The 16,470-nt window shown below is 36.7% G+C and overlaps 2 protein-coding genes across 9 annotated transcripts in view; one reads left to right on the top strand and one right to left on the bottom strand.

The window, feature by feature from the left end:
* Nucleotides 1-16,470, bottom strand: part of LOC127987238 (natural killer cell receptor 2B4-like) — a 92,239-nt gene that overhangs the window by 25,804 nt on the left and 49,965 nt on the right. The gene's annotated exons all lie outside the window — the stretch shown is intronic.
* Nucleotides 1-16,470, top strand: part of LOC127987199 (uncharacterized) — a 126,405-nt gene that overhangs the window by 108,793 nt on the left and 1,142 nt on the right. For 6 of the 7 annotated variants that reach the window (XM_052589459.1, XM_052589460.1, XM_052589458.1 and 3 more), the window contains 3 exons: nucleotides 13,575-13,910; nucleotides 15,232-15,567; nucleotides 15,767-16,105. In XM_052589459.1, coding sequence (XP_052445419.1) covers nucleotides 13,575-13,910; nucleotides 15,232-15,567; nucleotides 15,767-16,105 — 1,011 coding nt within the window. Of the gene's footprint in view, nucleotides 1-12,303; nucleotides 13,154-13,574; nucleotides 13,911-15,231; nucleotides 15,568-15,766; nucleotides 16,106-16,470 lie in introns of those variants that run through there. The other variant, XM_052589455.1, reaches the window with a different exon arrangement.

Here is a 16,470-nt window from a genome sequence, read left to right as displayed (position 1 = left end):
AGGAAAGGAAAGAAGAGTTGTTTAGAGCTATGACGACATAATTAGTAGAAGAAATATTGATATATAATACTTTTAGTAACTACCAATACCATATCGGGGAAAAAATACTAGTCATATTTAAAACCTTCGCTAAAGGGATAGTTCACCCATACATTTTTGGCTGAACTGTCCTTTAAGTAAAAGTAATATCTTGCATACTCTAATATATTTAAGGCATTGAGAGTAAAACCGCTGCTTCGTACTTCTTCTGCTGTGAGTTCAATGCATTATTATATTATATATATTATTCCAAGACATGCTTAAAAATACCCATACAAATGTCTCTGAAGAATGATATGTTTAGTTTAAATGTTTGTTTTTTTGTTGTTTAAGTGACATTCAGCCAAGTAGGGTGACCCATACTCAGAATTCGTGCTCTGCATTTAACCCATACAAAGTGAACACACACACACACGCACACACCGTGAACAGCCATTTATGCTGCGGTGGGCACTTCAGTCGTGATATTGCTGGCCCGAGACTCAAACCCACAGCCCTAGGGTTAGGAGTTAAACTCTCACCACTAGGCCACAACTTTCCCATAATATATCCAGCTTAGCACTATTGGACTCAGGGGCAGTGGGTCATTTCAGGTCACATGTGTTTGCCTGACAACATAACATTCCGTTGATTCCTTGTAACTCTCTGCTGGCAGTGGAGGCGCTAGATGGACGACCTCTTGGAGATGGAAGGGTCTTACATAACAAAATGGAGTTAGTGTTGGTGACTGAGACCTTCCATTAGAGAGCATTCACTTCTACATCACATCACCACATAATCCGGTCATTCTTGGACTGCCTTTGCTAAGACGGTACAACAATCCACTCATTTCCTGGAAGGAAGGTCAGATAAGTCTGTGGGGGTCCTTCATGTCAAGCCAGATGTCTGAATGATAAAACCAGCAGTCACAATTCAAGCCGTCAAGCTCACGGAGGAATCAGAGCAAACAACCACACTTTCCTCAGAAAACACCAGTTTCCTACCGTTTGGCATTATCCACTAACCATCACAGTTCTTGTTTTCTGCCTGCCCTGACCCTTGCATTCTCCTGACAACGATTCGGATTGTCTTCTCTGTTGTGTTTGCTGGTTTTTGACTTTGCCTGTTTACCACGTTTTGGAATAAAGCTGCAGACGGATGCATACTCTGTTGATGCTTTGTTACAATATGTATGATTAGAGGCAGTTTATCCTAGTCTATTACATGATTAACATGACATATTTAAAACATATTTTGAGTTTTTTATTTTTATTATTTCATAGTTTATATTTCTTGTGGAAGTTGATTACTTTGCACTAAGGGTATAATAAAATGTAATGCATATATTAATAAAAAGTGTGTGAAATACAAAATAGTATTTATAATGTCTATTATCTCAGTTTAAGACCTGCAATTTAAGCCATTTCTTATAAATATGTGACTCATTTTAGAAAAAAAAATGAGTCAATCATTGAGACATAAAAGTCACTGTATAACAGGAATGACCTTCCTTATGTGGAACTGAATTTAAAATCAAAGGTTCCAACAACTTCATGAGACCAGAGGTCACAAGCATTGACAGCGTTGGCAGGGGGTGTATGGTGAAATATGATGATGACCACTATCCTGGCATCATACATGAATGTAGATGACAACACACAGGTCAACTGCATGCATCACAATGGCATCAATAAATGATTCTGACCGGGCCAAGAAAAGACATCAGCTTTTATTGTTTTGAAACACTGTTATATAGGTGCAGTTCCACACATTACAGATGGGAAACCAGCCAGGAGAATGACGGAAAGCTTGTCCACTGTTAGAACCTGTTAACACTGGTGTTCCACCCTGTTATGCTCATTTCCACCCTATTAGACAAGTAATTTTAAATAATATTTTGACAGCAATGTTAAATGCTTGGCATACCTGTGTCTTATTTTGTGAGCTGAGGAGCACTAACCGCATATTTATATTTTTGAGCAAAACATTTTTTTAATTATTTACCAACCTAAAATGGGCACAAAAAAGTACCTGTTCTTAATAATCAAGACACATTCTATTCATAAGTAATTGTGTTGTTATTGTTTTGAAAATAAAAATAAGTAAGATGTCATAAGGGACATATACTATATAAGAAAAGCTCATTATTGCTAAACATTTACATTATTAACATGTTGTGATAAGCATTTGTATGTCCCTTACAGGGTGGAATATTTTAATTTCTAGTCGAGGGGCAACTCAGCAGATGAGGGCAAAGGGGAAGTGGCTCTAGCCACTGTGTGCCACTCTGGCGCCGCAAAATATCATAATCCATAAGGGTGTGCTGCATATTCGTGTTGCAACCTGTTGGCTGCTGAGTAACTACCATGTGAGCCTCACGGGGAAAAGAAAAGAATTGGAAAAACTCCGTCATCAGATCAGAGTTAGCTATGTCAAGTGATAACAAGTCTTAAAAAAGCTTGTGTCGATTCACAGCCCACGATTAAAATACACACGACTAATATTTAACACTTTTGGCTCGCTAGCACACAGAAATCGTGGTCAAGTTAAAGATTTATTATGAAGCACTTGCTTCCTCTAGTTCACTTGTCGATCCTGTGACGCAGGCAAAAAGAAGCAGACATTAACAAAAGTTCAATATCAAGTTCTGCACATTCACCAGACTAGAATGTAAAATGATACGAACGTAGACGAGACTGCTGAGGTGCACTGGAGAAATGAAACTGTGGATCTAGAGCGTGTCATGACAGAATAAATTTAGCACAGACTGAAATTCAGTCCGCTCAGATACTCAGATACTAATATCATGACTTGGGTGGGTCAACTGCGTTCACACTATCGACGCGCGCGCCCGCTATCAGCGCGTCAAGTTCATTGCGCGTCTACTCGACGCTGCGTGGAAAATACAAGCTTCGAGGGTGTTCAAGGCGCTTCCGTCTTCTTCAGTAAATCCTCCTTCGGTTGTTATATTTATTCATATTCATGGCCTTCTATTTAATTTTTCACCATGTATTTTGCTATAATTATGTGTTTTTATTTATTTATGTATTTCTGGGTACAAAGCTGTAGCTAGCCTACTTTTTCCCACCTTATTTATGTGGAATGCTGCTAAATTATTGCATAATTTGGATTATGTTTAGTACAATGTCTTTCTTCTTAAAGTTAAAATTATTCTAAATCTGTTGGATCAATGGAATTAAAAAAAAAATAATAATAAAATAAATAAAAAATGACAAAACCAAACGGTTTTCATATCATTTCACTGTGTAATTATTTTAGAATTACATGACAAAAAACATCTACATTTGGTGATTTTCATATTATTTCACTGTATCATTCTTTTATAATCATAAAAAATGCCATCTTTCTTACTATATATGAATATTTGAAAATTCATTAAAAAAAATTAAAATCAATCTGTTTTCTGTAAACTCCACTAGACTGTTATTCTACATGTCCCCAAGTACCAATGATGTGATTTTCATATAATTTTACTGTATCATTCTTTTTTTATTATTGCATGCCAAATTAATTAAACATGCTATCTTTCTCCCTATACAGTCATATTTGAAAATTCATTAAAAAAAAATGTATTAAAATGTTTTCTGCAAACTCAACCAGACTCTACATCTCCCCAGGTACCAGTGTGATAATTGTCATCTTACTTTACTCATTTTTTAAAAATTGCTTACCAAATTTCCTGACAGATGCTATTGACCTCGCTATATCCACATACAAATAAACCTGGAGACTTTTATTTACTTTTGGCTGGCTTTGGGATGAGTTTTGGATATTGACTGTGTACTGTATTTGACATTATATTTGGCTTGATAAAGGTTGGTAATTCTCATCATGAATTTGTGTGTGTGCGGTTTCTCAGTCTTGAACCACAACATGGACATGTCATGACATCAAATATTTATATGTTAATTTGAATAAACATTTATATAGCCTATTCCAATTTAATATTTGATCTGGTCTCTGGTTACAGACAGTTGACACTGAGAGGTCAAGTAAATACTTACAGCGGATCTAAATATTTATAATTAATCATAACTGGACATGATTTATTATTCATATTTCCTCTTTAAGCTGATTCGCTACAGGATGCTCACATAATGTTGATTTAATGTAGTTATTGATACATATAATATTGCAGTATTTTTACAGCATTTTACACAAGTGCCTACAATGGTTACCAGCACTTGTAGCTTTGCAGGTGGGTTTCTTGAAGCATCTTGGAGACACTGGAGATCATTCACCATAATGAGGAAATGTGCCACAATATACAAAATTAGTACTACAACCAGTAATACCTTTGTGACCGTGATGATCTTGCTGGATAGTGATAATAACATAAGATTGGTGATAACGAAAAAGTACAGTTATATGGACATTTTATAGTACATCACAACACTGAAATTTGTATCTGGAAGACCAGATAAAATATTAAACTGGAATAGGCTACATAAATCTTTATTTATTTATTTATTTATTTTTTCTCACTTGTTTCTTGGTCAAGCACCCAGTTGAGGTTGATGTATGTGCTTTTGTCTGCTTTTTTGTCATGATTTTAACATGAAATTATTAAAGAATGAGACAGTGGTAGTCAGAGACATGTAGAACAAGAGTCTTTCTGCAATGACGCACGCGCTGATATTCACCATATAATTCCAGCAACTTCTGAAGCGATCACACAACATCGGCCGCCCAACACATCTGAAATGCCAAACTGCTCACCAGCTGAGAGCTATCTTATCAATCTATAGCTTGATGGCTTTAATCAAACTTGCCGCATGAATTTACAATACTAACACGGACCGCATTTCTCCTTCTTTTTCTCCATTGCCGTATATCTGATCTCACGTTATTTTCACCAAACTCGCGAGACTTCCGATTAAACTCCGCCCACTCAACAGGTGCAACACTTGAACAGAATACTAAACGACTATAATATTAAAATAAATGTAACTTGACCATGACCTTTTGCACAGTTGGCGTTCACTTCTCAGAAGATCCAGCAGCACTGTCTGGGCCTCCCCTGCTCAGTTGAAAATCATTACAAATGGCAGATTCAGCTTTATCCTGCAGTACAGGGGTCTGGGAAAGATTTAGGGAAAGGAAAGGAAAGAAGAGTTGTTTAGAGCTATGACGACATAATTAGTAGAAGAAATATTGATATATAATACTTTTAGTAACTACCAATACCATATCGGGGAAAAAATACTAGTCATATTTAAAACCTTCGCTAAAGGGATAGTTCACCCATACATTTTTGGCTGAACTGTCCTTTAAGTAAAAGTAATATCTTGCATACTCTAATATATTTAAGGCATTGAGAGTAAAACCGCTGCTTCGTACTTCTTCTGCTGTGAGTTCAATGCATTATTATATTATATATATTATTCCAAGACATGCTTAAAAATACCCATACAAATGTCTCTGAAGAATGATATGTTTAGTTTAAATGTTTGTTTTTTTGTTGTTTAAGTGACATTCAGCCAAGTAGGGTGACCCATACTCAGAATTCGTGCTCTGCATTTAACCCATACAAAGTGAACACACACACACACGCACACACCGTGAACAGCCATTTATGCTGCGGTGGGCACTTCAGTCGTGATATTGCTGGCCCGAGACTCAAACCCACAGCCCTAGGGTTAGGAGTTAAACTCTCACCACTAGGCCACAACTTTCCCATAATATATCCAGCTTAGCACTATTGGACTCAGGGGCAGTGGGTCATTTCAGGTCACATGTGTTTGCCTGACAACATAACATTCCGTTGATTCCTTGTAACTCTCTGCTGGCAGTGGAGGCGCTAGATGGACGACCTCTTGGAGATGGAAGGGTCTTACATAACAAAATGGAGTTAGTGTTGGTGACTGAGACCTTCCATTAGAGAGCATTCACTTCTACATCACATCACCACATAATCCGGTCATTCTTGGACTGCCTTTGCTAAGACGGTACAACAATCCACTCATTTCCTGGAAGGAAGGTCAGATAAGTCTGTGGGGGTCCTTCATGTCAAGCCAGATGTCTGAATGATAAAACCAGCAGTCACAATTCAAGCCGTCAAGCTCACGGAGGAATCAGAGCAAACAACCACACTTTCCTCAGAAAACACCAGTTTCCTACATTGGCATTATCCACTAACCATCACAGTTCTTGTTTTCTGCCTGCCCTGACCCTTGCATTCTCCTGACAACGATTCGGATTGTCTTCTCTGTTGTGTTTGCTGGTTTTTGACTTTGCCTGTTTACCACGTTTTGGAATAAAGCTGCAGACGGATGCATACTCTGTTGATGCTTTGTTACAATATGTATGATTAGAGGCAGTTTATCCTAGTCTATTACATGATTAACATGACATATTTAAAACATATTTTGAGGGGTTTTTTTACTATTTCATAGTTTATATTTCTGTGGAAGTTGATTACTTTGCACTGAGGATATAATAAAATGTAATATTAATAAAAATGTGTGTAAAATACAAAATAGTATTGATAATGTCTATTATCTCTGTTTAAGACCTGCAATTAAGCCATTTCTTATAAATATGTGACTAATTTTAGAAAAAAAAATGAGTCAATCATTGAGACATAAAAGTCACTGTATAACAGGAATGACCTTCCTTATGTGGAACTGAATTTAAAATCATAGGTTCCAACAACTTCATGAGACCAGAGGTCACAAGCATTGACCATGTTGGCAGGGGGTGTATGGTGAAATATGATGATGACCACTATCCTGGCATCATACATGAATGTAGATGACAACACACAGGTCAACTGCATGCATCACAATGGCATCAATAAATGATTCTGACCGGGCCAAGAAAAGACATCAGCTTTTATTGTTTTGAAACACTGTTATATAGGTGCAGTTCCACACATTACAGATGGGAAACCAGCCAGGAGAATGACGGAAAGCTTGTCCACTGTTAGAACCTGTTAACACTGGTGTTCCACCCTGTTATGCTCCTTTCCACCCTATTAGACAAGTAATTTTAAATAATATTTTGACATCAATGTTAAATGTTTGGCATACCTGTGTCTTATTTTGTGAGCTGAGGAGCACTAACCGCATATTTATATTTTTGAGCAAAACATTTTTTAAATTATTTACCAACCTAAAATGGGCACAAAAAAGTACCTGTTCTTAATAATCAAGACACTTTCTATTCATAAGTAATTGTGTTGTTATTGTTTTGAAAATAAAAATAAGTAAGATGTCATAAGGGACATATACTATATAAGAAAAGCTCATTATTGCTAAACATTTACATTATTAACATGTTGTGCTAAGCATTTGTATGTCCCTTACAGGGTGGAATATTTTAATTTCTAGTCGAGGGGCAACTCAGCAGATGAGGGCAAAGGGGGAGTGGCTCTAGCCACTGTGTGCCACTCTGGCGCCGCAAAATATCATAATCCATAAGGGTGTGCTGCATATTCGTGTTGCAACCTGTTGGCTGCTGAGTAACTACCATGTGAGCCTCACGGGGAAAAGAAAAGAATTGGAAGAACTCCGTCATCAGATCAGAGTTAGCTATGTCAAGTGATAACAAGTCTTAAAAAAGCTTGTGTCGATTCACAGCCCACGATTAAAATACACACGACTATATTTAACACTTTTGGCTCGCTAGCACACAGAAATCGTGGTCAAGTTAAAGATTTATTATGAAGCACTTGCTTCCTCTAGTTCACTTGTCGATCCTGTGACGCAGGGAAAAAGAAGCAGACATTAACAAAAGTTCAATATCAAGTTCTGCACATTCACCAGACTAGAATGTAAAATGATACGAACGTAGACGAGACTGCTGAGGTGCACTGGAGAAATGAAACTGTGGATCTAGAGCGTGTCATGACAGAATAAATTTAGCACAGACTGAAATTCAGTCCGCTCAGATACTCAGATACTAATATCATGACTTGGGTGGGTCAACTGCGTTCACACTATCGACGCGCGCGCCCGCTATCAGCGCGTCAAGTTCATTGCGCGTCTACTCGACGCTGCGTGGAAAATACAAGCTTCGAGGGTGTTCAAGGCGCTTCCGTCTTCTTCAGTAAATCCTCCTTCGGTTGTTATATTTATTCATATTCATGGCCTTCTATTTAATTTTTCACCATGTATTTTGCTATAATTATGTGTTTTTATTTATTTATGTATTTCTGGGTACAAAGCTGTAGCTAGCCTACTCCCCCCCCCCCCCTTATTTATGTGGAATGCTGCTAAATTAATGCATAATTTGGATTATGTTTAGTACAATGTCTTTCTACTAGTTGAAATTATTCTAAATCTGTTGGATCAATGGAATTTAAAAAAAAATAAAAAAATAAAAAATAAATAAAAAAGGACAAAACCAAACGGTTTTCATATCATTTCACTGTGTAATAATTTTAGAATTACATGACAAAATACATCTACATTTGGTGATTTTCATATTATTTCACTGTATCATTCTTTTATAATCATAAAAAATGCCATCTTTCTTACTATATATGAATATTTGAAAATTCATTAAAAAAATTAAAATCAAACTGTTTTCTGTAAACTCCACCAGACTGTTATTCTACATGTCCCCAAGTACCAATGATGTGATTTTCATATAATTTTACTGTATCATTCTTTTTTTATTATTGCATGCCAAATTAATGAAACATGCTATCTTTCTCCCTATACAGTCATATTTGAAAATTCATTAAAAAAAAATGTATTAAAATGTTTTCTGCAAACTCAACCAGACTCTACATCTCCCCAGGTACCAGTGTGATAATTGTCATCTTACTTTACTCATTTTTTAAAAATTGCTTACCAAATTTCCTGACAGATGCTATTGACCTCGCTATATCCACATACAAACAAACCTGGAGACTTTTATTTACTTTTGGCTGGCTTTGGGATGAGTTTTGGATATTGACTGTGTACTGTATTTGACATTATATTTGGCTTGATAAAGGTTGGTAATTCTCATCATGAATTTGTGTGTGTGCGGTTTCTCAGTCTTGAACCACAACATGGACATGTCATGACATCAAATATTTATATGTTAATTTGAATAAACATTTATATAGCCTATTCCAATTTAATATTTGATCTGGTCTCTGGTTACAGACAGTTGACACTGAGAGGTCAAGTAAATACTTACAGCGGATCTAAATATTTATAATTAATCATAACTGGACATGATTTATTATTCATATTTCCTCTTTGAGCTGATTCGCTACAGGATGCTCACATAATGTTGATTTAATGTAGTTATTGATACATATAATATTGCAGTATTTTTACAGCATTTTACACAAGTGCCTACAATGGTTACCAGCACTTGTAGCTTTGCAGGTGGGTTTCTTGAAGCATCTTGGAGACACTGGAGATCATTCACCATAATGAGGAAATGTGCCACAATATACAAAATTAGTACTACAACCAGTAATACCTTTGTGACCGTGATGATCTTGCTGGATAGTGATAATAACATAAGATTGGTGATAACGAAAAAGTACAGTTATATGGACATTTTATAGTACATCACAACACTGAAATTTGTATCTGAAAGACCAGATAAAATATTAAACTTGAATAGGCTACATAAATCTTTATTTATTTATTTTTTTTTCTCACTTGTTTCTTGGTCAAGCACCCAGTTGAGGTTGATGTATGTGCTTTTGTCTGCTTTTTTGTCATGATTTTAACATGAAATTATTAAAGAATGAGACAGTGGTAGTCAGAGACATGTAGAACAAGAGTCTTTTGGAGTTTGCAGAAAACTATTTTATTTTTTTATTTTTTTAATGAATTTTCAAACTTTGACTAATTAGAAGGGTACTATTTTACATGATTCTGGCATGCAATTATTAAATAATCATTCAGTAAAATGATATGAAAATGGCCACAGTGATACTTGGTGTCATGTTGAACACGAGATTGGTGAAGATATCAGAAAACAATTTGATTAAAATATTCAATGCATTTTCAAATAGGACATACGATAGCATTTTCCATGAGTTTGGAATGCAATTATTAAATATAAAGTAAAATGAGATGAAAATCCCCACAGTGGTACTTGGGGATATGTAGAACAAGAGTCTTGTGGAGTTTTCAGAAAACAGTTTGATTAAATTTGTTTATGAATTTTCTAAATTTGAGTAGTGAGAAAGATGCCATTTTCTATGATTTTGGCATGTAATTATTAAAGAATGATACCGTAAAATGATATGAAAATCACAACACTGGTACTTGTGGACATGTAGAACAAGAGTCTGGTGGAATATGCAATAAAACTATTTGATTTAGATTTTTTTATGAATTTTTTTTTTTTAATTTATTCAACAGATTTAGAAAAATGATAACTGTAGAGTGACCATATGTGCAGTTCATACAGGACACGTCCCAGCCAGGATTTTAATAATGCCTAAAACATCCAGAGCAGTTTGACCAATAACATGCAGGTATTGTACATAATCGACCAATCGTGGGGCTGCGTGTGAGAAGGTGAGCTCTGGGAACGATCAAAGCGATGCAAATTCGTTCGATTGACTTGAAGCGTAGCTGTGCACAAATCCAAAAAAAAAAAAAAAAAAACGAAGTGCGCCACAATGTTTTAAGTCAAATAAACGAACAAACAAACACGTAAAAGCGATTCGAAAGCATAAGGAGGAGTCTGCTCTGCTCTTTATAGCTCTCATGAATGTTACACAACGATCAACCTGCACAGTGCAAATAGCCCAAACCTGGATATTTTAAGCATTATTAAAATCCTGACTGGGACGTGTCCTGTATGAACGGCAGATATGGTCACCCTAGTTAACTGTTAATAGGAAGACTTTGTACAAAACATAATCCAATTTATGCATTCATTTAGCAACAACAACTACAACAACAACAAAAAATATATATACAGCTTGAACCCCAAAATACATAAATAAATAAAAAACACATAATTATAGCAAAATACATGGTGTAAACTTAAATAGAGGCGGTGAATATGAATATGAATAAATATAACAACCGAAGGAGGATTTACTAACGAAGACGGAAGCGCCTTGACTACGCGCTCGCACACATCTACCACGCAGCGTCGAGTAGAATTTGCACAAGTTACACCTCATAACTTGATGCGTGGCCGCGCTGCCCAGAAGAGCAGGTGACGCTCGCGCAGTCTGAAACACGAGTTAAGGCGGGCGTACAGGGTGCGATTTTTGCTGTCGTACGAGTTCGCATGCGATTTTTTTAAGTCGTGTGGAAATCGCGTATGCTCGTATGGTCGCGGCTCGTATCATTTGCGATGAATTACGAGCCGAGCAGAGTGGCTTACGAGCACTTCCCGACCTCCCGATCATTTTTAAACATGTCTAAAAAGTTCGTGAGCTATCGGTTTGAATTCGTGCCATTTGTGCGGTTGAATGAGCCGATTTGTTGATTTAAGTTGACCAATCACGAACTAGGAAAACCACAGAAGATGAAGACGGCAGCGCCACGGCGAATGTGGGAGGATAAACTCGCTGAAGTCTGACAGGAACAGTGAGCAGTGTTGCCAACTTCTTTCAATGGAAAGTAGCTAAACCCTGCCTGAAAAGTCGCTAAATGTCGCTAGATGACGTCATATGCTAATTAGCATATTCATGACGTAAGTGCGTCATATTATCTCGCCCTTTCTATGCTCATGTACTGCGTTTTAAGGCAGCCAAAATTCTCAATAAAAGTTTTTTATTATTATATTTTAATGTTTTTGTTGTCCGACAACGGAATTAATATTATAATGACTGAAACGCGGTCCATTAAGAATACATAACCAGCTCTCAAAGATGTTAATCTCTGCACTAAAATCCTATTCACGACATTGTCTAATTAAATCACATACACATACGATTAAGATAATGATTGTACTGTGATTTTGGCTATACTTGTATGTAAAATAGAGTTAGAAGCAACAGAATATATTTTTTAACAGAAAGTGCTGCTCCTTTCTGTCCGCTGAACATAGCAGAAGCAGATGCAGAGAGAGGGGCATGTGCGCACGCTGGGAGAGAGAGAGAGAGAGAGAGAGAGAGAGAGCTCGTGCGGCAGTACCGGAGAGTCTCAGAGACTAAATAAGGTCTGTCAAAAAAAGTCGCCAGACTTGTCGCTAGTCGCTTTTTTGGAAAAAAGTCGCTATGGGGGTCTGAAAAGTCGCTAAATCTAGCGACAAAGTCGCTAAGTTGGCAACACTGACAGTGAGCGCTGTATGTTTCTAGCAACGTATTCCAATGCCTTTTTAGTTTTCTCTCGCTCTCTCTCACACGCGCATATGTTAGTTTACAGGGACTCTCCATAAATGTAACTGTATTCTATACTGTTTATCCCCATGCACTACCTCTATCCATCACGGAAAATGCATGTTTAAATTTTAAAGCCATTTGGTTTACGAGGGCACAGGAATTCTCCTCACAAACCATGTTTACATTGTAACACACACACACACACACACAGGGTAAACAAACGTCCCAGTTTCCTATTGCTGAAAAATAACCTGTAGCTACGTGTAGGAAACCGTCACGGCTCGTATCAGTATTTTATATGCAGTTATGAGCGAGGGAGAGCAGTTATATTAGGCGCGTTCCACTTGAAGCAGCGCTTCACAGAATGATCACCTGTATGACATTAAAGTACCGCGAGAGCGATTCCAATGCATTGGATATGTGTGCTCCTTTATCGCTCTCGCGGTACTTTAATGTCATACGGTGATCCTCCCGTGCGTGCAGCGGTGCTTCAAGTCGAACGCGTCTATCGACTTCGTGCGATTGTTTCTGGAATTCGCAGGTTGTAAATCGTGTCGTTTATCATCTCGTCCGTACGATTTTCAGATAAACTCACTCGTGCCGTGTGCGTGGACATACGATCTTCCGACCATCCGAATTCGCACCGTGTACGCCCGCCTTTAGGTAATGACTCGCTTCCACGGAGAAGTTCACAAGAATGTTGCTTTCACTTTTAATAACTAGCCTACCTGTAAATCGGTGTCTCTTGTGTAGCAGAAGAACAGAACGCGTTCACAAAACAGAATCTGTATTTATATCTTGCGGGGAAAATTGTGAAAATGAAGCTTCTCTGTAATTCTCTTGCGTGGATCTTGTTTTTACTCATCCACGGTAAGACATTTATTCCTTACGTCAACTCTCCCGAGCACGAATTATTTGTGTAACGTTGTTAATGATTTAAAAAAGTAGTAACCTAACGCAGCTGAAATACAGTTTAGATCAATTTCAACGAAATTGTAAGTTACCATGCAGCCCAAGTATAAAAACATAACATGGCATCATACCGTCAGTAAATGTTGAAACACTTTACATAAACAGAGCAAAGCCTAAATAAGCTATACTATTTACATGGGGAAAAAATATAGGACTTAAATATATTTTGTTGAAAACATGGCACTGTATTATCTGAACATTATATTTTTTTACGAATCTAGACATGTTTCTCTACTCAAAATCTCCATGATATAGATATATACAATATAGAATATTGTAGCAGTGTTTTATTGTTTATATATTCTTTTTTTTTTTTCAGTTGCATCTGATGTTGGATCAGATAAACTGTCGGTGTCAGTGATGGAGGGAGATTCAGTCACTCTACACACTGGTGTTAAAACAAACCAACAAGAGGATATTAAATGGTATTTCATTGACACTCGCATCGCTCAGATCAGTGGAGATCTCCGTTTTATCTGTACGGATGTTCAGTGTAATGAAGGTACTGAGAGATTCAGAAACAGACTGAAGCTGGATCATCAGACTGGATCTCTGACCATCATGAACATCACAAACACAGACTCTGGAGAATATAAACTGAAGATCATCAGTAGTACCAGCAGCAGTGAAAAAAACTTCAATGTCATTGTCAAAAGTGAGTCAATGTATATGTGTGTGTGTATGTTGAGGTGATTGAGGTGAGGTGACAGCATCTAATCATCTCCAACCAGATGATAACTGTGTTTAAATGAGGATGTTTTTATTTTATTTTTTATCAAGAAAGGGCAAGAAGGAGCTTGTTGCTTTCATCTTCACAGTTCTTCCAGCAAAATCCCCACAGTGGTACTTGGGGATATGTAGAACAAGAGTCTTGTGGAGTTTTCAGAAAACAGTTTGATTAATTTTTTTTATAAATCTTCTAAATTTGAGTAGTGAGAAAGATGCCATTTTCTATGATTTTGGCATGTAATTATTAAAGAATGATACCGTAAAATGATATGAAAATCACAACACTGGTACTTGTGGACATGTAGAACAAGAGTCTGGTGGAATATGCAATAAAACTATTTGATTTAGATTTTTTTATGAATTTTTTTTTTAAATTTATTCAACAGATTTAGAAAAATGATAACTGTAGAGTGACCATATGTGCAGTTCATACAGGACACGTCCCAGCCAGGATTTTAATAATGCCTAAAACATCCAGAGCAGTTTGACCAATAACATGCAGGTATTGTACATAATCGACCAATCGTGGGGCTGCGTGTGAGAAGGTGAGCTCTGGGAACGATCAAAGCGATGCAAATTCGTTCGATTGACTTGAAGCGTAGCTGTGCACAAATCCAAAAACAAAAAAAAAACAAAAAAAACAAAAAACGAAGTGCGCCATAATGTTTTAAGTCAAATAAACGAACAAACAAACACGTAAAAGCGATTCGAAAGCATAAGGAGGAGTCTGCTCTGCTCTTTATAGCTCTCATGAATGTTACACAACGCTCAACCTGCACAGTGCAAATAGCCCAAACCTGGATATTTTAAGCATTATTAAAATCCTGACTGGGACGTGTCCTGTATGAACGGCAGATATGGTCACCCTAGTTAACTGTTAATAGTTATTTATATATTAAGAATATAAATAATATTAATATAATAATAATATTAATATTAAGAATAATAATAATAATAATACGAATATTAATATTAAGAATAAGAATTCGTGCTCGGGAGAGTTGACGTAAGGAATAAATGTCTTACCGTGGCTGAGTAAAAACAAGATCCACGCAAGAGAATTACAGAGAAGCTTCATTTTCACAATTTTCCCCGCAAGATATAAACATGGCACTGTATTATCTGAACATTATATTTTTTTACGAATCTAGACATGTTTCTCTACTCAAAATCTCCATGATATAGATATATACAATATAGAATATTGTAGCAGTGTTTTATTGTTTATATATTCTTTTTTTTTTCAGTTGCATCTGATGTTGGATCAGATAAACTGTTGGTGTCAGTGATGGAGGGAGATTCTGTGATTTTTCACACTGGTGTTAAAACAAACCAACAAGAGGATATTAAATGGTATTTCAGTGACACTCGCATCGCTCAGATCAGTGGAGATCTCCGTTTTATCTGTACAGCTGTTCAGTGTAATGAAGGGACTGAGAGATTCAGAGACAGACTGAAGCTGGATCATCAGACTGGATCTCTGACCATCATGAACATCACAAACACAGACTCTGGAGAATATAAACTGAAGATCATCAGTAGTACCAGCAGCAGTGAAAAAAACTTCAATGTCATTGTCAAAAGTGAGTCAATGTATATGTGTGTGTGTGTGTGTGTTGAGGTGATTGAGGTGAGGGGACAGCATCTAATCATCTCCAACCAGATGATAACTGTGTTTAAATGAGGATGTTTTTATTTATTTTTTTTATCAAGAAAGGGCAAGAAAGAGCTTGTTGCTTTCATCTTCACAGTTCTTCCAGCAGCTGTTGGTTCGTGTTTCAGGTGTTCCTGCTGCTGAACGAGATGAAGTGAAGACAAACGAGGGAGAATCTGTCACTTTAGATTCTGGTGAAAGAAGAAAACCAAATGATGTGTTGACATGGTTTTTTGATGACACTCTCATCGCTCGAGTTACTGGTGATCCCAATAAAACCTGTACAGATGTTCAGTGTAATGATGATGAAGAGAGATTCAGAGACAGACTGAAGCTGGATCATCAGAATGGATCTCTGACCATCATGAACATCACAAACACAGACTCTGGAGAATATACACTACAGATCAAGAGCAGCAGCAGTTTTAGTATCACCAGAGAGAAGAGAATCAGTGTTAATGTCATTGGTGAGTGTATAATTCAGTCATTCAATGTGTTTTCTATGAGGAATAAAAAAAAAAAAAAGAAAAAAAAAAAAAGAAGAAGTGTTGGCTGTTTAAAAAAAGAAAGCTTAACTCAAAACCATGTGAATAATGTTAGTAACATACCAACAATAATATCAGGCTATTTCCAGTGGCTTGTTGAGTTAACAGTGGTGTGACATGTTCACTGCGATTGAAAAAGAAAAAAAGAAAAAAAGAAAAAAAAAAGAGGCACCATTCATCAGTTAAATCAATGCCATACAATTTTGACCAAAGCTTTAAATATCAGTCAAAAGTATTGTTAAATTCTGGATGGAGTTTAATTCCCTCTCTAGTAATAACGACTGTGT

The sequence above is a fragment of the Carassius gibelio genome, chromosome B22 (assembly GCF_023724105.1).
Source record: "Carassius gibelio isolate Cgi1373 ecotype wild population from Czech Republic chromosome B22, carGib1.2-hapl.c, whole genome shotgun sequence".
NCBI classification, from domain to species: Eukaryota; Metazoa; Chordata; class Actinopteri; order Cypriniformes; family Cyprinidae; genus Carassius; species Carassius gibelio.
This window is presented reverse-complemented; position numbering and strand designations above follow the sequence as displayed.